At 40.8% G+C, this 24084-nt stretch overlaps 1 protein-coding gene across 14 annotated transcripts in view; it reads left to right on the top strand.

The window, feature by feature from the left end:
* Nucleotides 1–24084, top strand: part of add1 (adducin 1 (alpha)) — a 159818-nt gene that overhangs the window by 118951 nt on the left and 16783 nt on the right. For 2 of the 14 annotated variants that reach the window (XM_063049541.1, XM_063049545.1), the window contains exons 12-18: nucleotides 1280–1369; nucleotides 1481–1498; nucleotides 2683–2769; nucleotides 12343–12496; nucleotides 15547–15606; nucleotides 15709–15969; nucleotides 18920–19027. In XM_063049541.1, the coding sequence (XP_062905611.1) occupies nucleotides 1280–1369; nucleotides 1481–1498; nucleotides 2683–2769; nucleotides 12343–12496; nucleotides 15547–15606; nucleotides 15709–15969; nucleotides 18920–19027 (778 nt within the window). Of the gene's footprint in view, nucleotides 1–1279; nucleotides 1370–1480; nucleotides 1499–2682; nucleotides 2770–12342; nucleotides 12497–15546; nucleotides 15970–18919; nucleotides 19028–20514; nucleotides 20550–24084 lie in introns of those variants that run through there. The other 12 variants (XM_063049552.1, XM_063049554.1, XM_063049543.1 and 9 more) reach the window with 9 other exon arrangements.

Genomic DNA, 24084 nt, shown 5'->3' with positions numbered 1-24084 from the left:
AATATTGACACCCAGGAACTTGAAATTGCTCACTCGTTCCACTTCTGATCTCTCTGAGGGTTGATTTGTGTTCCCTTCTCTTCCTGAAGTACGCAATCAGCTCTTTGGTCTTGCTGACATTGAGTGCAAGGTTGTTGCTGTGACATCACCCAACTAACCGGTGTATCTTGCTCCTGTACACCCTTTCATCACCACCTGAAATTCTGCCAGCAATGGGGATATCATCAGCAAATGTATACTGTAGATGCAGCCACTTAGTCATGGGTGTAGAGAGAGTAGAGCAGTGGGCTGAGCACACATCCCTGTGGAGCGCCGGTGTTAATTGTGGTACTGTGATTGTTTTTGCTGTTAAGTGAGTGTTTGTGATTAGTTCTAGTTGCTTCATCTTTTGAATTATTTTCAAAAGATCAAAACCTTTGAAATACTGCATTATTTGAGAAATTCCAGTCAGTCTTGGTATCATTTTCTCACATTCTTTCATCAATACTAAAACAGCCAGCTTTCCTCTTTTGTGGTTGATTAACTTCCACTATAATTTTGTAGTCTTAGTGCACTTTCTTTCCACTGAGTTGAAGTTGAAATGTTGCATATAGTCTCCCAGTAACGTTTCATCATTTCAAGTGCCCCTTAAATGTGCTTCTCTTGTATTCCAAGGGGTTTTTAAGCATTGCGACGTCAATTAAGTGCTAAGCTGCTTAAGGTTTGGGGAGGTGTGGTGCTGACACCTAGAATGAAGTCTGGCTACTTGAGGGTGAAAGTAAAAAATATTTCACACAAACGATAGTGTAAATTTTTTTCAACGCGCACTTCAAAGGGTGTAGCAAACACTCAGTGATAAATCTTAATGAAGCTGAGGATATAGAGAGGTGAGGCAGCCATTACCTAATTAAAAGGCTGAGAAAGATGTTTGCATGGCCACCGGTCTTCCATTTGGCAGGTTGTGTCTGAATGCAGAGTGGCAGCTGGTGCAGAAGATGTGATGTGAATGTAATAATCTTTATGCAGTGGTGAGATAGAAACTGTACCTTTACATCCATAAAAATGTTCTTTTCTTTCCATAATCTGAATTGGAGTGTAATCCTAGTGTTCCAATTGAGCCATTTTGGGTTATTTTGCAGAAAATTGCCAGTCCCTTATTTTGTCACTGAGCTGGGTACCAGTTGGAGTGAAAAGTTTAGTAATTTGTAAGTCAAACAATAGTCCATGAATCTGATAGACAAATGAAGTATGATCCTTGTCCGTGAAGACAAAAGTAATGGTTTTCTTGCTTTATCTTTAGATTCGGGAACAAAATTTGCAAGATATAAAAACAGCCGGGCCTCAGTCTCAGTTGTTATGCGGTGTTGTGCTGGATAGGTCTTTTACTCAGGTGAGTATAGAATTGAAAGATACTACAGTATTACCTGTTGTCAGCATCTGGTTTGCATATCTGTCATTATCATTGCCTAATGTTTTGTAAACACTGTTCTTTAAATGGCAGAATTTATCTATATGGGAGGTAAGTGCAAGTGATATTCTGTCCATTTGTATTTAAATATTCAAACAAAGATGCAGATAAATTAGAGTAAGAATAATATTGACATTGGGTTAATTAGCATGTCTATGAGAGCCCCTGCGAATCATTGGTGAATGCAATCATCAATGCATGTTCTGTAATGATTTTAAGAGATGACACAGTAGATATCATACTTTGATGTCATAAGCATGCTGAAAATACTGGTCAGGCTTTCAAAACCTCATTTATTGGAGTGTTGTATTATAATTAAATTGGAGATCATTAAACTTTCATTAGACCTCTAGTTCTTGGTAGTGTTTTTTTAGACTCCAGTACACTATCATGATATAAGGTAACAATTCTGTATTTCAGAAGAGTTTTTTTTAAAGTAACTTAGAATTTAATCTGGAAAACATTGAAAAATATTGATCTAATAGAATTGTATGGAATCTGTTTGCAGGTTGCTGAAAATGTCTGATGTGATTATAGCCAATGTCTTGTTTATTTTCAACAACTATTGTTGCTCTTGATGTATTTCCATATGATTTAAAACATGCCTTCAGATTTAATGTTTTTAAAAATGAGTTAATTGACTAACACAAGTTGTTTGAAGTACCTTTTATAATCTGCTTTAACCTTTTGAGATTTTGCCTGGCTCTTTCTTACACCAGGGGAAAAATAATTCCAGTAAAAATGGTTCAAGGGGCTCGTAGTCTGTTGTATTTGTATGAAATGATCCAATTGCTACTGGTAGAACAAGAAATTCGGACACCTGTAACAGTGGCATTTTTGGTATATTGGTCCTTCGTTAGGAAAACTGTAGCTTACATGAATTGGAGTAAATATTCCACAATTTTTAATTTAAAGTTATTAACAAACCAGAACTAAAAATTCAACATTTTAACACGCACCCCAAAAGGAAGTGGTAGTTTTGACTGTGGCACTCAGTAAGTACAGTTATTATATTTCTTTAAAGCTTCCTAAACTTACTAAAATTTATGTATGAGATTATGAAAGTTTGACTGGTTAGAATCCCTTGTGTTCATCATTCAGTATTGGGGTATAGTCTGCATGCCATCCTCTTACCATCCTGCTGCTGTCAAACGTAAGCTGCATGGAAAGTAACATGAGTTAACCAGTCTTTGAGAGGGTTTGGTTTGCACTTTTTACTCAATTTACTGTTGCAGGATGCACCACTTTCAGACTGTACGGAATTTATTGATGGTCTCGATCTCTCAGAGCAAGCCTTAAATCGCACTAACCCTGTTAGAAAGGTACTTTACTGACCTGTTGTTGTTGAACTCTGCACTCACTATTGCTTTTACTTGCGCAGTAGTTCTGCTCTAATCTATAGCACGTGTTTGATACCCAGCATTAACTTCTCATCTATTTTGTTTCATGAATATGAGTAAAGATAACACAAGGCGGATGCTTATGGTTGGAGGGTGATGACATTTCCCAGACTATTAGAGATCGGTGTTTGTATTCAGTGCAGAGCTGCAATACTTTGTAAAAAAAAAAGAAAGAAAGAAAGAAAATTACTAACCTTTTCCAACATTTTCCCACCATCCAGGATAAAATTTTAGAGTGGATCTTCCTTAAAAAAAAGTAAGGGGGTGTGGTTCAGTTAATTCCTGAGTGCTATTGCAGAACAGTCTTTCACTTTTAGTGTTTTATATGTTCTGTAAAATTTATTTGTTTTAAGAGAGGACCTTTTTCATCATGGCAGGGCAAAGGGAAGTAGGGTGTGTTCGCAGCCAAAGTTAGACTAAATGTCAGTGTTACAGATATGGAGGCTGCATGGAGTAGATAGGTTTATATTGAGGAACACTTCCATATATGCCTCTTGTCACCTAAATCCTCTGCATAATCACTGACAGAGATGATGTATCTCTCCTTTTCCTTGATATTGACATAGGTTTTTAATCTACAAAGTAATGTTGCTATATGCTACATAGAGATACATTTTCTTGCAGGTGTTTACAGGAAAAGGGAAACAGTGAAATTTTATATAAAACTGCGTAATCATGCAAAGGTTGACAAACAACCAAGGTGCAAAAGACTAACTGCAAATAAAATCATACTGAGAACATGAGTTGTAAAAAGTCCTCAAAAGTGAGTCTAGGTTGTAGAATTGTCTTGAGTTGCAGTAAACACTGAATTTTATATATAAAACGAAACATACTTCATTTAATGCTGTATTCTTTGTCTTTCTCGGCAAAGATAGTGACTGGGAGATTGTAGCTGGGTCACTAGCAGTATTTTCAGAGAACGTAGAACATGACAGCACAGTGCAGGCCCTTTGATTCATAATGTGCAGACCTTTTAACCTACTCCAAGATCAATCAAGTCCTTCCCTCTCACAAACCCTCCATTTTTCTTCATAGAACAGAGGAATATAGAAAAACTGCAGCACAATACAGGCTCTTTGGCCCACAGTGCTGTGCCAAACATGTCCTTACTCTTGAAATTACCTAGGGTTACCCAGAGCCCTCTGTTTTTCCAAGCTCCATGTACTTATCCAGGAGTCTCCAAAAGAACCTATCGTATCCATCTCCACCACCATCACCGACAGCCCATTCCACGCACTCACCACTCTTTGCATAAAAACAACAACAACTTGCCCCTGACATCTCCTCTGTACCTACTTCCAAGCACTTTAAAACTGTGCCCTCTCACGTTAGCCATTCCAGCCCTGGGAAAAAGCTTCTGACTATCTACATGATCAATACCTCTCATCATCTTGTACACCTCTATCAGGCCACCTTCCATCCTCTGTTGCTCCAGGGAGAGAAGGTCAAGTTCACTTAACCTATTCTCATAAGTTATGCTCCCCAATCCAGGCAACATCCTTGTAAATCTCCTCTGCACCCTATCTATAGTTTGACATCCTTCCTATAGTGAGGTGACCAGAAGTGAGCACAGTACTCCAAGTGGGATCTGACCAGGGTTCTGTATAGCTGTAATATTACCTCTTGGCTCTGAAGCTCATTCCCACAGTTGATGAAGGCCAATGCACCGTATGTCGCCTTAACCACAGAGTCAACCTGCACAGCAGCTTTGAGTGTCCTCTGGACTAGGACCCCAAGATCCCTCTGATCCTCCACACTGCCGAGAGTCTGACCATTAATACTATATTCTGCCATCATATTTGACCTACCAAAATGAACCACCTCACACTTATCTGGGTTGAACTCCATCTGCCACTTCTCTGCCCAGTTTTGCATCCTGTCGATGTCCCGCTGTAACCTCTGACAGCCCTCCACACTACCCACAACACACCCAACCTTTGTGTCATCAGTATATTTACTAATCCATCCCTCCACTTCCTCATCCATATCATTTATAAAAATCACAAGAGAAGAGGTCCCAGAACAGATCCCTGAGACACACCACTGGTCACCGACCTCTATGCAGAATATGGTCCGCCTACAACTATTCTTTGCCTTCTGTGGGCAAGCCAGTTCTGGATCCACAAAGCAATGCCCCCCTTGGATCCCATGCCTTACTTTCTCAATAAGCCTTGCATGGGATATCTTATCAAATGCCTTGCTGAAATCCATATACACTACATCTACTGCTCTACCTTCATCAATGTGTTTAATCACATCCTCAAAAAATTCAGTCAGGCTCATAAGGCACAACCTGCCTTCAACAAAGCCATGCTGACTGTTCCTAATTGTATTATGCCTCTCAAATGTTCATAAATCCTGCTTCTCAAGATCTTTTCCATCAACTTAACAACCACTGAAGTGAGACTCACTGGTCTATAATTTTCTGGGCTATCTCTACTCCCTTTCTTGAATAAGGGAGCAACATCTACAATCCTCTGGAACCTCTCCCGTCCCCATTGATGATACAAAGATCATCGCCAGAGGCTCAGCAATCTCCTCCCTTGCCTTCCACAGTAGCCTGGGGTACATCTTGCCCGATCCTGGAGCCTTATCCAACTTGATGCTTTCCAAAAGCTCCAGCGCATCCTCTTAATGTCTATATGCTCAAGCTTTTCAATCTGCTGTAAGTCATCCCTACAATTGCCAAGATCCTCCGTTTCCATACGCACTTTTCCAGTGTCACACTTGATTGGTCCTAATCTCCCACGTCTTATCCTCTTGCTCTTCACATACTTGTAGAATGCCTTGGGGTTTTCTTCAATCCTGCTTGCCGAGGCCTTCTCACGGCCACTTCTGGCTCTCCTAATTTCTTCCTGCTAGCCTTATAATCTTTTAGATCTCTATCATTACCTAGTTTTTTGAACCTTTTGTAATTTTTTCTTTTCTTCTTGACTAGATTTTCAACCACATTTGTACACCATGGTTCCTCTACTCTACCATCCTTTCCCTGTCTCATTGGAACTTACCTATGCAGAATGCCTCGCAAATATCCCCTGAACATTTGCCACATTTATGCCATACATTTCCTTGAGAACATCTCTTCCCAATTTATGCTTCCAAGTTCCTGCCCGATAGCATCGTATTTCCCCTTATTCCAATTAAATGTTTTCCTAACTTGTTTGTTCCTATCCCTCTCCAATGCTGTGGTAAAGGAGATAGAATTGTGATCACTATCCCAAAATGCTCTCCCACTGAGAAACCTGACACCTGACCAGGTTCATTTCCCAATACCAGATCAAGTACAGCCTCTCCTTTTGTAGGCTTATCTATATATTGTGTCAGGAAAACTTCCTGAACGCACCTAACAAACTCCACCCCATCTAAACACCTCGCTCTAGGGAGATGCCAATCAATATTTGGGAAACTAAAATCTCCCACCAAGACAACCCTGTTATTATTACACCTTTCCAAAATCTGTCTCCCTATCTGCTCTTCGATGTCCCTGTTACCATTGGGTAGTCTATGTAAAAAAAAAACACAATAGAGTTATTGACCTCTTCCTGTTTCTAACTTTTGCCCACAGAGACTCAGTAGACAATTCCTCCATGACTTCCTCCTTTTCTGCAGCCGTGACACTCTCTTATCAGCAGTCCCATGCGCCCACCTCTTTTGCTTCCCTCCCTGTCCTTTCTGAAACATCTAAAGTCTGGCAATCGAAGTAACCATTCCTGCTCCTGAGCCATCCAAGTCTCTGAAATGGCCACAACATCATAGCTGCAAGTACTGATCCAGGCTCTAAACTCATCCGCTTTGTTCATGATGCTTCTTGCATTAAAATAGACACATCTCAAACCATCAGTCTGAGCACATCCCTTCTCAATCACCTGCCTATCCTGCCTCTCGCACTGCCTCCAAGCTTTCTCTAAATGTGAGTCAACCGCCCCTTCTTCTGTCTCTTCAGTTCGGTTCCCACCCACCAGCAATTCTAGTTTAAACTCTCCCCAAAACCCTTAACAAACCTCCCTGCCAGGATATTGGTTCCCCCTTGGATTCAAGTGCAACCTGTCCTTTTTGTACAGGTCATGCCTGTCCCAAAAGAGGTCCTCATGATCCAGAAATGTGAATCCCTGCCCCTGCTCCAATCCCTCAGCCACGTATTTATCCTCCACCTCACTCTATTCCTATACTCACTGTCGCGTGGCACAGGCAGTAATCCTGACATTACTACCTTTTGAGGTCCTGCTTCTCAACTTCCTTCCTAACTCCCTGTATTCTGTTTTCAGGACCTCCTCCCTTTTCCTATCTATGTCGTTGGTACCAATATGTACCACGACCTCTGGCTGTTCACCTTCCCATTTCAGGATATCATGTACAAATTATCCATGTACAAAACTAAAAGTCTTGCAAATATGCCTAATCTGTCAGCTTCTACTAACATCCCCACCAGGGCTTTCCAGGCACACACCGCTCTTTTATATATATATATATATATATATAAACTACCTCTGACATATTCCCTACAATTTTCTCCACTCAACTTAAAAGGATGTTCTCTGGTATTAGCCATTGCCACTCAGCGGGGTGGGGGGTGGGGAGAGTGGGGTGGAGGCGGAGATGAAATGTTGTTCATTCTACTTAAGGCTCTTATTATCTTGTACACCTCTATCAAGTGACTTCATCCTCCACTTCAAAGAGAAAAGCCTTCGATCACTCAACTTTTTCTCATAAAATGTACCCTTTCAACATTTTCATATGATGTAATTTGACCTTTCGGAATCCTTCTTATTAACTTAAAATATGTGAATAGAGGAGCGGAGTTGACGACATTATTGAACGTGTTCGATTTAAGATAATGGTCTAGCCTTGTTCCGTTTGCTTTTTTTTGGGATTAGTATTCACTTTTTTTTGGTTTCTTTTTGGGGTTTTTCTTTTTATCTCTTTTTTCTCTATGATTAATTATATCAAGAGTTTGGAAGTCTATTATACTTGAATTATTTGAAATCTTTTTTGTATATGCTTATCAACAATAAGATTACTCCAATCTCTCTATCAACATTGTAATTCTGTTTATAATTTTGGAAAATTAATTAAAAAAAATTTAAAAAGAAAGAAAGACGTACTCTAATCCAGGCAACATCCTGCTAAATCTCCTCTGCAGTCTCACCCTTTCTATAATGAGGTGACCAGAACTGTGCCCAATATTCCAAGTCTTGGCTCAAACCATCAACTCTTTATTACTCTTTTTTCAGCAACTGCAGAGTCTCTTGTGTACACAATACTCTAAGTGTGGTCTTACCAGAGTTCTGCAGAACTGCAGCATTACTTTACAGTTCTGTTTTGGTTTCCCTGCTTCAGTCTGAGCTTTGCTTTAAGAAGACCGCTCACCCTGGTACCTAAGAAAAATGCAATAATGTGCCTAAGTAAGTACCAGCAGGTCACTCTAACATACAGTATCATGAAGGGCTTCAGGTGTCTGGTCACGGTGAAAGTAGTCGGTAACTGCAGAACATCTCCATTGTCTGCATGAGTGACCCTGAGCTTCCTGTCACCTATGACTTCGATTCGGCATAACTCCCACTCTGTCTTTGACCTTGTGTACTATGGTAATGATGCCCATTGTAAACCTGAGGAACAGCTGCACATCTTCTAACCAGATATGTTGCAGCCCATGGGTGGTGCATTATCTGTTGGGTATCTCCCTCCTTCTCTTTGGTTTGATTTCCAGCAGGTGTTGTGTTCTGCTTCTTGCAATTCCAACATGTTCTTTTGTTTCTTTTCTAAGTTGCCTTTTCATCTATTATTTAAACAACAAGGCAATTGTGTTAACTGGTCTCTGCTCTATCAGCTTGGTTTCCACTCTATCACAGACTTTATTCATTCCTTCCTGTCAAGATTACAACACATTTTAATCAATTTTCTAAATTTGTTATAAATGCTTCTAGGCATTTGGCCAAATCTAAGTATAACACAGTATAAAGGCAAAATACACAAGAGATTCTGCAGCTAGAGAAACTCAGCAGGTCAGGTAGCATCTACGGAGAGGAATAAGCAGTTAATGATTTGGGCCAAGACTCTTCATCAGGATTCATAAGGTCCTGAAGAAGGTTTTTGTTTGGAAATGTCAACATTCCAAATTGTTGCCTGACCTGAGTTCCTCCAGCATTCTGTGTTGGTATCTATGCAGTCATTTCTAGTGGTGTCCCACAAGGATTGGTTCTGGGACCTCTCCTTTTCGTGATTTTTATTAACGACCTAGATGTGGGGGTAGAAGGGTGGGTTGGCAAGTTTGCAGATGACACAAAGGTTGGTGGTGTTGTAGATAGTGTAGAGGATTGTCAAAGATTGCAGAGAGACATTGATAGGATGCAGAAATGGGCTGAGAAGTGGCAGATGGAGTTCAACCCGGTGAAGTGTGAGGTTGTACACTTTGGAAGGACAAACTCCAAGGCAGAGTACAAAGTAAGTGGCAGGATACTTGGTAGTGTGGAGGAGCAGAGGGATCTGGGGGTACATGTCCCCAGATCCCTGAAAATTGCCTCACAGGTAGATAGGGTAGTTAAGAAAGCTTATGGGGTGTTAGCTTTCATAAGTCGAGGGATAGAGTTTAAGAGTCACAAGGTAATGATGCAGCTCTATAAAACTCTGGTTAGGCCACAGTTGGAGTACTGTGTCCATTTCTGGTTGTCTCACTATAGGAAGGATGTGGAAGCATTGGAAAGGGTACAGAGGAGATTTACCAGGATGCTGCCTGGTTTAGAGAGTATGCATTATGATCAGAGATTAAGGGAGCTAGGGCTTTACTCTATGGAGAGGAGGATGATGACAGGAGACATGATCGAGGTATACAAGATATTAAGAGGAATAGATAAAGTGGATAGCCAGCACCTCTTCCCCAGGGCACCACTGCTCAGTACAAGAGGACATGGCTTTAAGATAAGGGGTGGGAAGTTCAAGGGGGATATTAGAGGAAGGTTTTTTTACTCAGAGAATGGTTGGTGCGTGGAATGCACTGCCTGAGTCAGTGGTGGAGGCAGATACACTAGTGAAGTTTAAGAGACTACTAGACAGGTATATGGAGGAACTTAAGGTGGGGAGGCAGGGTTTGAGGGTCAGCACATTATGGGCCGAAGGGCCTGTACTGTGCTGTACTGTTCTGTAAGAATTCCATTTCTAGAAAAAAAGGGCTGCTGAAGGGTTTCAGCCTGAAACGTCAACTGTCCTCTTTCTTATAAATACTGCCTGGCCTGCTGAGTTCCTTCAGCATTTTGTGTGTGTTGCTTGGATTTCCAGCAGCTGCAGATTTTCTCTTGTGAATGTTTTTAAGCATTCTAGTTTTCTCCGGTATTTCATATTGCATGCTTCTTCAGTTATGTCTTAAAAATCCATGCATAAAATTTAAAGCTGCATAGATTGCTGAAACAATTTCTTAGACAAAACCAGCTACTGCAGAGATGAGAGAAAATGTAATCTAAATGGTACAATTCTTAAATGATCAGAGAAACACAAGATGGGTGTAAAAGAAGTGCTAGAGAAAGCAGGTTAAGTAGCCTCTTTGGAAAGAAATGGAATCAGAATCGGGTTTAATATCACCAGCATATGTCAAGAAATTTGTTGTTTTGTGGTAGCAATATATAATAAAAAACACAAATTATAATATCTATACATACAAAGTAAATGAAATAATTAGTGCAAAAAGAGCAAAAAATTGAGGTGGAGTGCATGGATTTGTTGCCCATTTAGAAATCTGATGGTGGAGGGAAAGAAGCTGTTTCTGAAACATTGAGTGAGTTCTTCTGGCTCCAGCACCTCTTTGATAATAAGCGAGGAGAGGGCATGTTCTAGGTGGTGGAAGTCCTTAATGCTGCCTTTTGAGGCAGTAGTCAAGGTTAATGACATTTATTCAGATGATGATGAAAGGTTACAGCGTTTCCTGATTTTTAATTAGAAATTTGTTCGTGTTGAACTTCTATATGCTGAAATGAATTTTAAAAATTATTGCCTTGTTTTTTTCCTTGCAGAGAAATATGCATTTAGTTTAGTAAAAACTCAATCTGCAATTTGGAATAACATTTATTTTTCTAACTATGATATACGTATTCTGTAAACTATATAGTGGTCCTAATGTTGTTGGATGTTTTGGATGCTGTATGTTACACTATTTTTTCTCAGAGTAATGTTGCAACATAGTCTGGAATTTCACTTTATTCATCATCCACATCTCACCACATCCAGTTTATTTAAGGCTTGTTGTATATTAGTGTCATGGATGAAAATATCATCAAAGGTTGTGTTATTTAATTAAGTTTGACATTGCAGTTCAGTTTAGTTTGTGATCATTTGTTCTTTTTGAGGTATGTTTTATCGATGAGAAGTTGGAGCACTTTGGGTGCCCAGTGGATCATGTTCCCTTGATTTGCTGCTACAGACATTGACAAAGCATGAATACTACAGCTAAAAGCTGGGACAACAAATCAGGCACCAAGTTGAATTAATGATGATGCAAAATCACCTCAAATAGTTTTGGTAACTTGGTCATGTTGAAGCATGATTGCTGAACAAAAGGTGAAAATAATGCCTCCAGTCCACAGTCCATCTTAATGAAAAAAATGTCTCAAGTAGACACTAGTGAGGTGGTTATTGAATTCAGCTCTAATGCCTTTCCTAGGTGAAACTGAACCAAATTTTCTCTCAGTTGAATATTTTGACTAAGCTGGTGACTTGGACTTTGGATCCATTTCTCAGCTGATGTCAGCCCCTTAAAGATATTTTTAATGGGAAGTTTTATCGAGAAGTATGATTTTTTTTATGCATTTCTCAATAAATTGGCTTAACCCCAACTGAATTTGTGCTTGAAGGATGATAATTGTTTCCCTTATTGTAAAGACTGCATGGAGCTGCGTCTGCAATTTTCCCAATTGCTGACTTTGTTAGTTAAATAATATACTTCTGTGGAGAATTGCCTAGTTTGGGTGATAGTCAAAAACATGGGCTGCTAAAATCAGTGTGTGTATGGACAGTTACAATGGGAATTGACTGGAGGCATGAGATTATACTTGCAGAGCATACAAATTGTGATGCTGGAGGTAGATGTGGTGAAATTTTAAAAGACTGACAGTTCTTTTAGTTCAATTTTAATAGGGCTTATGGAAATTGGGATAAGTGTTCCTAAGATCATTTTTTTGCTGATGGATAGTTCTAGCCTGGTTAATACACCACAGCTGTCTAAGTATGTCTAGAGTCTCCAAGGTGCATGAAGCAGTAATTCTGTCGCCATGGGTAAAGTGGAGGCAGACTTGAAATGACCTTTGGGGCGCATTTCGCCATCTGATTCCATTTTGGAATGTAGTCTTTGTGCACAAGATAACTTACTGATGCAAAAATTTCTCTCCAGAGTATGAAATTTATTTCACACAGCCTCCCAAGTGATTAACATTTCTTATTTGACTGTCATCTGAGTAGCTTTCTCACACTATGTACTGAGACATTTAATAGCAGTTTGTTTTGCTTACTCAGGGAGAGCTAGTGACGGCATCAAAGGCAATCATTGAAAAGGAATACCAGCCACGAGTAATTGTGAGCACTGCACCCAATCCCTTTAATAAGTTGACGGACCGTGAACTCGATGAGTATCGCAAAGAAGTTGAACGCAAGCAGAAGGGACCTGAAGGCAAGTTTCTAATCAGTGATTTATGAAGAGAGTTTTTCAAGAATTCTTTTTTTTAAAAAATACATCATTACAATCAAATCTGTTTTATTCCATTATAATTTTAATGCCTTATTCAAGCTAAATCATGAATCATTTTTAATGAGAAAAAATAACTAAGCAATCTTTCCTTTCATTGTCCTGTAAGACGGTGCACATGCACTCCACCCAGTTAACTATGCCTTAACTGCCGCTTTAAATATATCCAATAACTGTGGAGGTCAAGTCATTAGGAATATTTAAAGCAGAGGTTGATAGGTTCTTGATTTTCAAAGGTTAGGGGGAGAAAGCAGGTGAATGGGGTTAAGAGGGATAATAAATCAGCCATGATCGAATAGCACTGCAGATTCAAGGGGCAGAATGGCCTCATTCTGTTTCTATGCCTGGAGATCGATGGTCTTAATTCTGAATGAGAAAAATAGATTTGTTTTGAAAAGTTCTGTTTTCGGTTGATCTCCTTGTGATGTGGTTCCAATGTTAGGTGTTTCCTGTTTTTGCAAACATCAGTTACAGTTAACCTTGCAGCTTTCTGAGAAGCAATTTCAGTTTTAAAGTGAACCTTTGAGGAGGGATGCAATTAGTGGACCTGCCTACAACTGGAAGAGTCCTTGATGCATTGGGACATGCGTCAAATGTTTAGAACAACCCACACAGATTGAAATGTTGAAAATAAAACCTTTTGAACTGAGCAATTTGATTGTTGTAACAGTTTTATATCATAAATGTATTGTTAAAATTATGAAAGGAAGGAGGTTCAATGCACCTAAAATCAAGTTCAAAACTTGATACCAAACGGAAAGTCTGCCCTCTGAAACTTGTTTAGCTGTAAGTGAGTTTTCTTCCAGTGAACAGCAGAGAGGCTGGAAGAACAGTAAGTGCAGGGGTAACACCAGCCATCCTACCTTTAAAAATTGGTTTGACCTTGTTTGGGATTGCAGGAGATGAGTTGAAATTTCAAACATATTCCTATGGTGCCCACTGTATAACAAGTGGCACTTTATTTCATCTTTAGTTAAACTAGAACATATGAAAAATCAGAAATGTGGAAACTACCAGTTGAGTGATAAAACAGCAACCTTCGGTGTTAAGTTTTTAAGTCAAGAAGACCACAGAAAACAATGGTACATGGGTGGCCAGGTTTGGAAGGATAGAACCTAAAGGTAAGGTCTGCTAAGAGGTGGAAAGTAAATGATAGAAAGAGGTGATAGTGACAGACAAAGGAGGATGCTAATCATGCAAATATTGAAACAAGATGTAGTGCAGCAGACACTAGCGTCTAGGCAAGTGGTCGTAGCAGTTTTGATCAGAAATATTTGATCTGTGTTTAGGGAGAAAAGCTAACAAGAATCAGGTCGAAGGATAATTTATCCCTTGAGCCTGTGTTGAGCTTCATTGGTAAAACTGAGGGAAACAAAATTAATGCTTCAAGTCATTTGCCTTTCTATCTCTTGATGCTGCCTGACGTGAATATTTCCAGCATTTTATTTTTAATCGAGGGAGTTGGCCATGAGAGCGAAGTGCAGTCTGTTACTGCTTCCAGAAACGAGAAATCAATCTGATTTGTTTTATTTAGTGGTAGACTGGCATGGAGCTGACAGTTTAATCTCTATATTCAGCATTGCTGCCCATATGCCCTCTTGACCCATTCAACACTTAAAGCAGAGTTTTCTGATAATTCACTGAGAGCAAAAATTTACTTCACATGTGATAGCAAAGATAGTGTGGCTGTTCTCTGTCAAACTCAAAATTCTGCCGGTTTCATAGAGAGGCAAGGGTGCTATTAAACAGATGAGCAGATCATTTTATTCAGTATGGAGCTGGACATCTAAATCTTTTAGTTCCTTAGGTGGAAGAAGGAAGACCGCTCTTTGCTGTTTTGTCCAGTCTCAGATCATTTGTTTGCTTTCAGGGCCTTTTCCATACTCTCTCTCTTGACAGAGTGGGCTAACTAAGACTGAGATGTCCAAAGATCATCCTGGAAAGAGAACAATATTCTGGTTGGGAACAAAATTCGGGGCTGCTGGGAACCTGCTTGAAACTGCTGGGCCAAATGGTCTCTTGTCTATCTCAGACTAAGTAACATAACATATCAGCATGACAGCCAAATTTGAAAATCCTAATCCATAACAAAATGCTTGAGCATGTAGACATTAAGAAAGAAGATGTGCTGGAGCTTTTGGAAAGCATCAAGTTGAATATGTCACTGGGACTGGATGCAATATAGCCCAGGATACTGTGGGAAGCGAGGGAGGAGATTGCTGAGCCTCTGGCAATGATCTTTGCATCATCAATGGGGACGGGAGAGGTTCAGGAGGATTGGAGGGTTGCGGATGTTGTTCTCTTATTCAGGAAAGGGAGTAGAGATAGCCCAGGAAATTGCAGACCAGTGAGTCTTACTTCAGTGGTTGGTAAGTTGATGGAAAAGATCCCGAGAGGCGAGATTTATGAACATTTGGAGAGGCTTAATATGATTTGGAATGATCTGCATGGCTCTATCAAAGGCAGACTGTGCCTTACAAGCCTGATTGAATTTATTGATGATGTGACTGAACACATTGATGAAGGTAGAGCAGTAGATGTAGTGTTTATCAATTTCAGTAAGGCATTTGATAAGGTACTCTATGCAAGGCTTATTGAGAAAGTAAGGAGGCATGTGATCCAAGGGGACCTTGCTTTCTGGATCCAGAACTGGCTTGCCCATAGAAGGCAAAGAATGGTTGTAGATGGGTCATATCCTGCATGGAGGTCAGTGACCAGTGGTGTGCTCCAGGGATCTGTTCTGGGACCCCCTCTTTTTAGGGAATGGCGAGAAGGCGAAAAATGTATCAGTTCTTTAGGACATCAACTGATTTAGCTGAAGAACTAACCTTTTGTTATCTCAACAAATATTGAGGGATGTTTTCTATCTACAAAGAATAGATATAGTGATGCGTCAATTCAGGAGCCAGGTGCTTAATGGAAATAAAGTTTAGTTTATCATTGGCAAAGCTTTATCTGCATCTTGTCTCATCTAGTTGAGAATGACGAGATCTCGAAAGTTGGGTCCACTGGAATGCATCCTGAAGGCAAGCCAGGTAATGTGGCAAGTACACCACAAATACACCCTGTTCTGCAGGAACTATCTGCTACAGAAATTGATCAAATGCAAAGTCAGTCTTCCATGTATGAATCTGTAGATAATCAAGACATCACAACTGAAGTACAATCTTGCACCAACCAAGAATGTTCCGTAGAGGCTGAGAGTCCATGCAGTTACAGGCAGACCTCTGGACAGACACCACCTTCCAGTATAGGCCACATCTCCAAGCAGTTCAAGCCGGGAGACGAAGATGCAAAAGAATCTCTACACAGCCAGCTACACAGTGCCATTGTCAAGGCACTTGGCACTTCTGGTGACCGTATTCCTTCATCTGACCCCTTGAGCATTGGCCAGCAGGGTAAGACCCAGAATGTTTGAATAAAGAAGCACAACTCTATCCAATCAAAACTTCAGATTACTTGATTTACCTTCATGACTTGATGTGTTGAATCTTCACTATCGCTGATCTATAGCTCCATATTTTGATTAGTCTACCATTCTGGTTGCTCAGTGGTGATTGAAATTTGCTCACAATGAATCAGGGCTTCCTCTTGCTCCTGGTGGCTACACAACTGAATTCTCATCTCTGCCTGAGACTGTGACTGTTTACGAACACTTTTGGTTTCCTTCTACATTAGGTGTTTTCACTTTCTATCTACTCTTTGCATGAAGCAGATTTTTACAAACAAAATGTGACAGTGGCATTATTCTTCGTTGTGCTGGGATTTCTGTGCTTTCCAGGTAATGTTTGCAGCAAAGTCAAATAAATTTGACCACTTGATTTCAGTAACATTTTTTTAAAACACTATGCTAAATAATTTGCTTGGTGTATGTTCCTGTAAAAATGTTAAGAAAGGACGCAAAAGTTCTTGTGATGTGTCCTTGGTAGAAGTTTCATGCCTCACTTTTCCAAATGAATATTGTCTCACAGATTTGAAAATAGCAAAATGAGTACAGTTAGTCTGTTTAATTTTGCTGGTGAGTGCAATGCAATCGGCGGCAGGTTTCCTATTTTAATTTCTAGGAATAGATTTGCACATGTAGACAATTCCAGTGAGGTTTGTATTCTGGAATGTATTGGAGTCAAAGTAAATTTATTATCAAACTATGTCTATGTCACCATACACTACTTTGAGATTTATTTTCTTGCAGGCATTTACAGGAAAATAAATGTAATAAAATTTATGAAAAACTATACATAAACAATGAGACAAACGATCGATGTGCAAAAGAAAACCAAAAAAAAACTGAAAACATGAGATGATAAGTCCTTGAAAGTGAATCTGTAGATTGTGGAATCATTTCAAAGCTGACATGAGTGGTTATCCAGCTAGTTTCAAAAGCCTGATGGCTGTAGGGTAGTAACTGTTCCTGAATCTGGTGGTGTGGGGCCTAAGGCTTCAGTACCTCCTTACCAATGGTAGTAGCATGAAGAGAAAATGGCATGGATAGCAGAGGTGCTTGATGGATGGATGAAGAGAATCACTAACAAAGGAGAGTACACTCTTATTTGAGGCAAGGAGTCCATAGCATGCCTTAGTGATTATCGTCCAGTAACAATTAAATCCACAGTGGTGAAGTGTTTTGAGGGGTTGGTGATGAACCATATCAACACCTGCCTGAGATGCAACTTGGACTGCTTCAATTTGCCTGCTGACACAACAGGTCCACAGCAAATGCCATTTCATTCGCTCTTCACTCAACTCGAACATCTGGACAGCAAAGGTGCATACATCGGGATGTTCTTTATCAACTACAGTTCAGCATTCAGTGTCATCATCCCCACAAAACTAATCAATAAGCTTCAAGACCTTGGCTTCAATACTTCCTTGATTCTTGATTTCCTTATTTGCAGAGCCCAGTTTGGATTTGCAACATCTCCTCCACAATCTCCATTAGCACAGGTGCACCACAGGACTGTGTGCTTAGCCCCCTGTTCTATTCGCTTTACGATTATGGAGCTAAGCATAGCTCCAATGCCATATTTATGTTTTCTGATGACACCACTGTTGTAGGCTGAATCAAAGGTAGTGCCAAGTCAGCATATAGGACAGAGGTTGAAAATCTTCCTGAGTGGTACCATTATAACAACTTTTCACTCAATGTCAGCAAGGTGAAGGAGCTGGTTATTGACTTAAGGAGGACGTAACGGAGGTCCACTAGCCAGCCCTCATCGGGGGATCAGAGGTGGAGAGGGTCAGCAACTTTAAACTCTTCAGTGTTGTCATTTCAGAGAACCTGTCCGGGGCCCTACACTAGTACAATTATGAAGAAAGCATGACAGTGTCTCTATTTCCTTGGAAATTTGTGAAGATTTGGTATGACATCTAAAACTTTGTCAAACGCCTATAGATGTATGGTGGAGAGTGTATTGACTGGATGCATCACAGCCTGGTATGAAAACTCCAGTGCCTTGAATGGAAAATTCTACAAAAAGTAGTGGCTATGGTCCAGTCCATCATGGGTAAAGCCCCTGCCCCCCCCCCCCACCATTGAGCACATCTAGATGAAGTGTTGTCACAGGAAAGTACCATCCATCATCAGGGACGCCCACCACCTAGGACATGCACTCTGCTCACTGCTGCCATCAGGAAAGTAGTACTGGAGCCTCAGGACTCACATCACTAGCTTCAGGAACAGTCCCCAACTATCAGCCTCTTGCCCCCAGCCATCAGGCTCTTAAATCAGAGAAGATGATTTCACTTGCCACATCACTGAACTGTTCCACAACCTATTGACTCACTTTCAAGGACACTTCGTCTCATGTTCTCGATATTTATTTATTGCTTGCATACGTATGTAAAATTTTGTTGTCTTTTGCACACTAGTTGTCCGCCCCATTGGTGTGGTCTTTCATTGATTCTGTTATGCTTATTGGATTTATTGAGTACTGCATGCATTCAAGAAAATGAATCTCAGGATTGGAAATGATGATGTGTACTTCGATAATAAACTTACTTTGAACTTTGAAATTTCTGTTCATCCAGCAAGTTAGTTGGCAATTTGGTGAATCACTCTGCCACCAAATGAATGATTAATTTCACATCTAATACACCAGAGCCGTGGAGGGGAATGCTGTTGGTGAATCTGGATTAACCAAACTGCTATTCATCATAGTGGATGACAGATTCAGCTGCAGTTCAAGGTTTGAGTAAGAATTGAAAGGAGACCATAATAATCAATGCCTGTCCATAGCAAAATACTTCGCAAATATCCCTTTTTTGTGTGTGCTGTGACAGGATAGAAATGTGCCTGCCATGTTCAGATTGTACTCTTCTTGAACTTTTTGTTTTGTTTCCCTCTTTCAGAGCTTCCAGAGCCCCAGACAGAGGAGGTGAAAGTCAACGACCAGCAGAGTCCTGCAGACCACACCCCCACCTGCACACCCCCCAGTACACCCACAAAAGTAGATGATGGTAAGGTGTTTCAGGCAGTTGAGTGCAAGCCCACAAAACACGATGGTCTGTGATAATGAAGAAATTATTTGTTTGTGTGTTGGTATAAGGTCATTCAAGAACTTGTCTGCTTTGCCTTTTAGTCGAGCAATAATATACAAGACAGTGTGCATATGATGACTACAACTATTGGGAAAATAGCAAATGATTGTGAAACTGGTTACAAATTTAACAATTAGTTGCATAAATTTCAACATGTTGGCAATGATGACTTCAGAATGGCCAGCATGTTGTAGGATTGTCATTTTTAAATACAAATTCAAGCCGTAGTCTTTATTTAAAAAAAAATCTTAATATCTTTATAGTGTAAATTGCACATCCTCTTGTTTGTTGCTGCTATTGGATTACACCCCTCACTCTCCAATTCACCAAAAGCAGTTGACACTGTCCACAGTTGGGAGGGTGCACTGAGGGAAACAGGTGAAAATGCTAGAATAAATGTGATTAAGAACAAAAACTTAGTTCCAGATTGTATAGGTAACTGTTCCCCCTTGATTCGAAAAAAGGCTGGAAGAGATAAAATACTGGAGATGTAAGACTGAATGAATAATCTAGAGCAGGGGCTCCCAACCTTTTTTTTTAATGCCATGGACTGCTACGTTAAACTGAATACCACACACAAAATGCTGAAGGAACTCAGCAGGTCAGGCAGCATCCATGGAAAAGAATTAAGAGTTGACTTTTTGGCCCAAGACCCTTCATGAGTCCCGATGAAGGGTCTTGGCCTGAAACAGCGACTCTTTATTCTTTTCAATAGATGCTGCCCGACCTGCTGATTTCCTCCAGCATTTTTATTTGTACGTTACTCTGGGTTTCCAGCATCTGCAGAATCTCCTGTGAATGAATAGTTTCAGAAACATATCACGCATCTGATAAATATATTCCATTACAATGGCATTAAGGCACCTCCAGGCATTTTGCATTGGGAATTCGTTATGTGATTAGAGAATAGGTGACTTTAAATTTAAAGTTCCTTGAGCTCTCTGCCTAAAGAGCACAGTGGTTTTCCTCACTGTCTGGGCATATTAAATAGCAGCCTTTTACAAAAAGAATCTAAAGATTTGGATAAGGGAAGGAAAAATCTCCAGGTTCTAAATTTTATTGTAGTGGAAACTGCCCAAAGTTTTAAACATTATTTTTGAATTAGAACAAATATTTTCATTATTCTGGCCTGAAGGTAGGACTGTATAGTGTTGACAGCAATTTGATCTAGTGTTTGGAATGGTGTAATCTGATTTATAATCTGTGTATCTTCTGTCACATTAGGATCGCTGTTATGTTGTAGTTTTTTTCATTTACTGATCTCATCTGATTTCACTGTCCTGTACAAATTGTATATTCTGTTACTTTTTTTTTGGTTTAACACAATTGGCTGTTATGAATGCATAGATTTTTCTACTTGTGCTTTTTTTCTTCCACCCGCCTTCCTGTGGCTGCATTACAAACAGGAGCTGGATGTGCTAAAGAGTACCTGTTACCATAGTAAGTATTGTGCATTCATGTATAGAGCTGCTTCAATTAACCCTGCAAGACCTATGTGCATGGCTTTCAGCTTTCATGTTCCTGTTTACGCTTCCATTTCCTCTGGGTTCATAGGCTCCATTAAAATGCCTTTCTAAAACTTAAGAAATCTGCTGTACTTCACCCTTGGAAAGCCACAGTTTCTCCCATGGACCAGCATACGTATTATTGGGAAAGAATCGCACATCTTAATTTTTGGAGTTTTTTCCATGTTTAGACACGTAGTATTCTGATGGTAAGAATATACCTCGAGTGTGTTAATATGGTTTAATTTAAATTTATTAGACTTTTGGATCATTGGGATCTCTTCTGGGGAAGGTGGGACCTGTACAGATTGGATGGGTTGCACATGAACTCGAGGGGGAGCAATATCCTTGCAGGTAGGTTTGCTAGCATGGTTCGGGAGGGTTTAAACTAATTTGCAAGGGGGATGGGATCCAGAGCGATAGAGCAGTGAAAGAAGTGCATGGAGTAAAGCCAGATCTAACATACAGAGAGGCTTTGAGGAAAGAGAAGCAGAATAAACGGTGTAAAGGTAGGAAGGTAGAAGGGCTGAAGAGTGTGTACTTCAATGCAAGAAGCATCAGGTACAAAGGTGATGAACTGAGAGCTTGGATACACAGATGGAATTATGATGTAGTGGCCATTACAGAGACTTGGCTGGCACCAGGGAAGGAATGGATTCTCAATATTCCTGGATTTCAGTGCTTTAAAAGGGGAGGAGGGGTGGCATTACTGGTCAGGGATACTATTACAGCTACAGAAAGGGTGGGTAATGTAGCAAGATCCTCTTTTGAGTCAGTATGTGTGGAAGTCAGGAACAGGAAAGGGAGCAGTTACTCTATTGGGAGTATTCTATAGGCCCCTGGTAGCAGCAGAGATACCGAGGAGCAGATTGGGAGACAGATTTTGGAAGGGTGCAAAAATAACAGGGTTGTTATCATGGGTGACTTTAACATCCCTAATATTGATTGGCACCTGATTAGTTCCAAGGGTTTGGTCGGGGCAGTGTTGTTAAGTGTGTCCAGGATGGATTCCTGTCACAGTATGTTGACAGGCCGACTCAGGGGAATGCCATACTAGATCTAGTATTAGGTAACGAACCAGGTCAGGTCAAAGATCTCTCAGTGGGTGAGCATCTGGGGAACAGTGACCACCACTCCCTGGCCTTCAGCATTATCATGGAAAGGGATAGAAGCAGAGAGGACAGGAAATTTTTTAATTGGGGAGGGGCAAATTATGAGGCTATAAGGCTAGAACTTGCGGTTGTGAATTGGGATGATGTTTTTGCAGGGAAATGTACTATAGACATGTGGTCGATGTTTAGAGATCTCTTGTGGGATGTTAGGGAAAAATTTGTCCCAGTGAGGAAGATAAAGAATGGTAGGGTGAAGGATCCATAGGTGACAAGTGAGGTGGAAAATCTAGTCAGGTGGAAGAAGGCAGCATACATGAGGTTTAGGAAGCAAGGATCAGATGGGTCTATTGAGGAATATAGGGTAGCAAGAAAGGAGCTTAAGAAGGGACTGAGAAGAGCAAGAAGGGGGCATAAGAAGGCCTTGGTGAGTAGGGTAAAGGAAAACCCCAAGGCATTCTGCAGTTATGTGAAGAACAAAAGGATGACGGGAGTGAAGGTAGGACCAATTAGAGATAAAGGTGGGAAGATGTGCCTGGAGGCTGTGGAAATGAGCGAGATCCTCAGTGACTACTTCTCTTCGGTATTCACCAATGAGAGGGAACGTGACGGTGAGGACAATATGAGTGAGGTTGATGTTCTGGAGCATGTTGATATTAAGGGAGAGGAGGTGTTGGAGATGTTAAAATACATTAGGACAGATAGGTCCCCGGGGCCTGACGGAATATTCCCCAGGCTGCTCCACGAGGCGAGGGAAGAGATTGCTGAGATCTTTATGTCCTCGTTGTCTACCGGAATGGTACCGGAGGATTGGAGGGAGGCAAATGTTGTCCCCTTGTACAAAAAAGGTAGTAGGGATGGTCCGGGTAATTATAGACCAGTAAGCCTTACGTCTGTGATGGGAATGCTGTTAGAAAAGATTCCTACAGATAGGATCTATGGGCATTTAGAGAATTATGGTCTGATCAGGGACAGTCAGCATGGCTTTGTGAAGGGCAGATCGTGTCTAACAAGCCTGATAGAGTTCTTTGAGGAGGTGACCAGGCATATAGATGAGGGTAGTGCAGTGGATGTGATCTACATGGATTTTAGTAAGTCATTTGACAAGGTTCCACACAGTAGGTTTATTCAGAAAGTCAGAAGGCATGGGATCCAGGGAAGTTTGGCCAGGTGGATTCAGAATTGGCTTGTCTGCAGGAGACAGAGGGTCGTGGTGGAGGGAGTACATTTGGATTGGAGGGTTTTGACTAGTGGTGTCCCACAAGGATCGGTTCTGAGACCTATACTTTTCGTGATTTTTTTTATTAACGACCTGGATGTAGGGGTAGAAGGGTGGATTGACAAGTTTGCAGATGACACAAAGGTTGGTGGTGTTGTAGATAGTGTAGAGGATTGTCAAAGATTGCAGAGAGACATTGATAGGATGCAGAAGTGGGCTGAGAAGTGGCAGATGGAGTTCAACCCGGAGAAGTGTGAGGTGGTACACTTTGGAAGGACAAACTCCAAGGCAGACTACAAAGTAAATGGCAGGATACTTGGTAGTGTGGAGGAGCAGAGGGATCTGGGGGTACATGTCCACAGATCCCTGAAAGTTGCTTCACAGGTAGATACGGTAGTTAAGAAAGCTTATGGGGTGTTAGCTTTCATAAGTCGAGGGATAGAGTTTAAGAGTTACAAGGTAATGATGCAGCTCTATAAAACTCTGGTTAGGCCACACTTGGAGTACTGTGCCCAGTTCTGGTTGCCTCACTATAGGAAGGATGTGGAAACATTGGAAAGGGTACAGAAGAGACTTACCAGGATGCTGCCTGGTTTAGAGAGTATGCATTATGATCAGAGATTAAGGGAGCTAGGGCTTTACTCTTTGGAGAGAAGGAGGATGAGAGAAGACATAATAGAGGTATACAAGATATTAAGAGGAATAGATAGAGTGGATAGCCAGCGCCTCTTCCCCAGGGCACCGCTGCTCAGTACAAGAAGACATGACTTTAAGGTAAGGAGTGGGAAGTTCAAGGGGGATATTAGAGGAAGGTTTTTTCACTCAAGAGAGCGGTTGGTGCGTGGAATACCCTGCCTGAGTCAGTGGTGGAGGCAGATACACTAGTGAAATTTAAGAGACTACTAGAGAGGTATATGGAGGAATTTAAGGTCGGGAGTTATATGGGAGGCAGGGTTTGAGAGTCGGCACAACAATGTGGGTCGAAGGGCCTGTACTGTACTATTCTATGTTCTAACTTGATGTTTGCTTATGAAAAAACAAAGACAGACTTGCAAATCCCAGAAGCCCCATACAATGTTTGAAGTGTAGTCACTATAGTAGGAAGCACTCCAACCAGTTTGCAAAAGATCACAAGAAGGCAAG

Source organism: Mobula hypostoma, chromosome 5, assembly GCF_963921235.1.
Source record: "Mobula hypostoma chromosome 5, sMobHyp1.1, whole genome shotgun sequence".
Lineage (NCBI taxonomy): Eukaryota > Metazoa > Chordata > Chondrichthyes > Myliobatiformes > Myliobatidae > Mobula > Mobula hypostoma.
The sequence above is the reverse complement of the archived record's forward strand: the minus strand, read 5'-3'. Positions and strand labels throughout refer to the sequence as shown.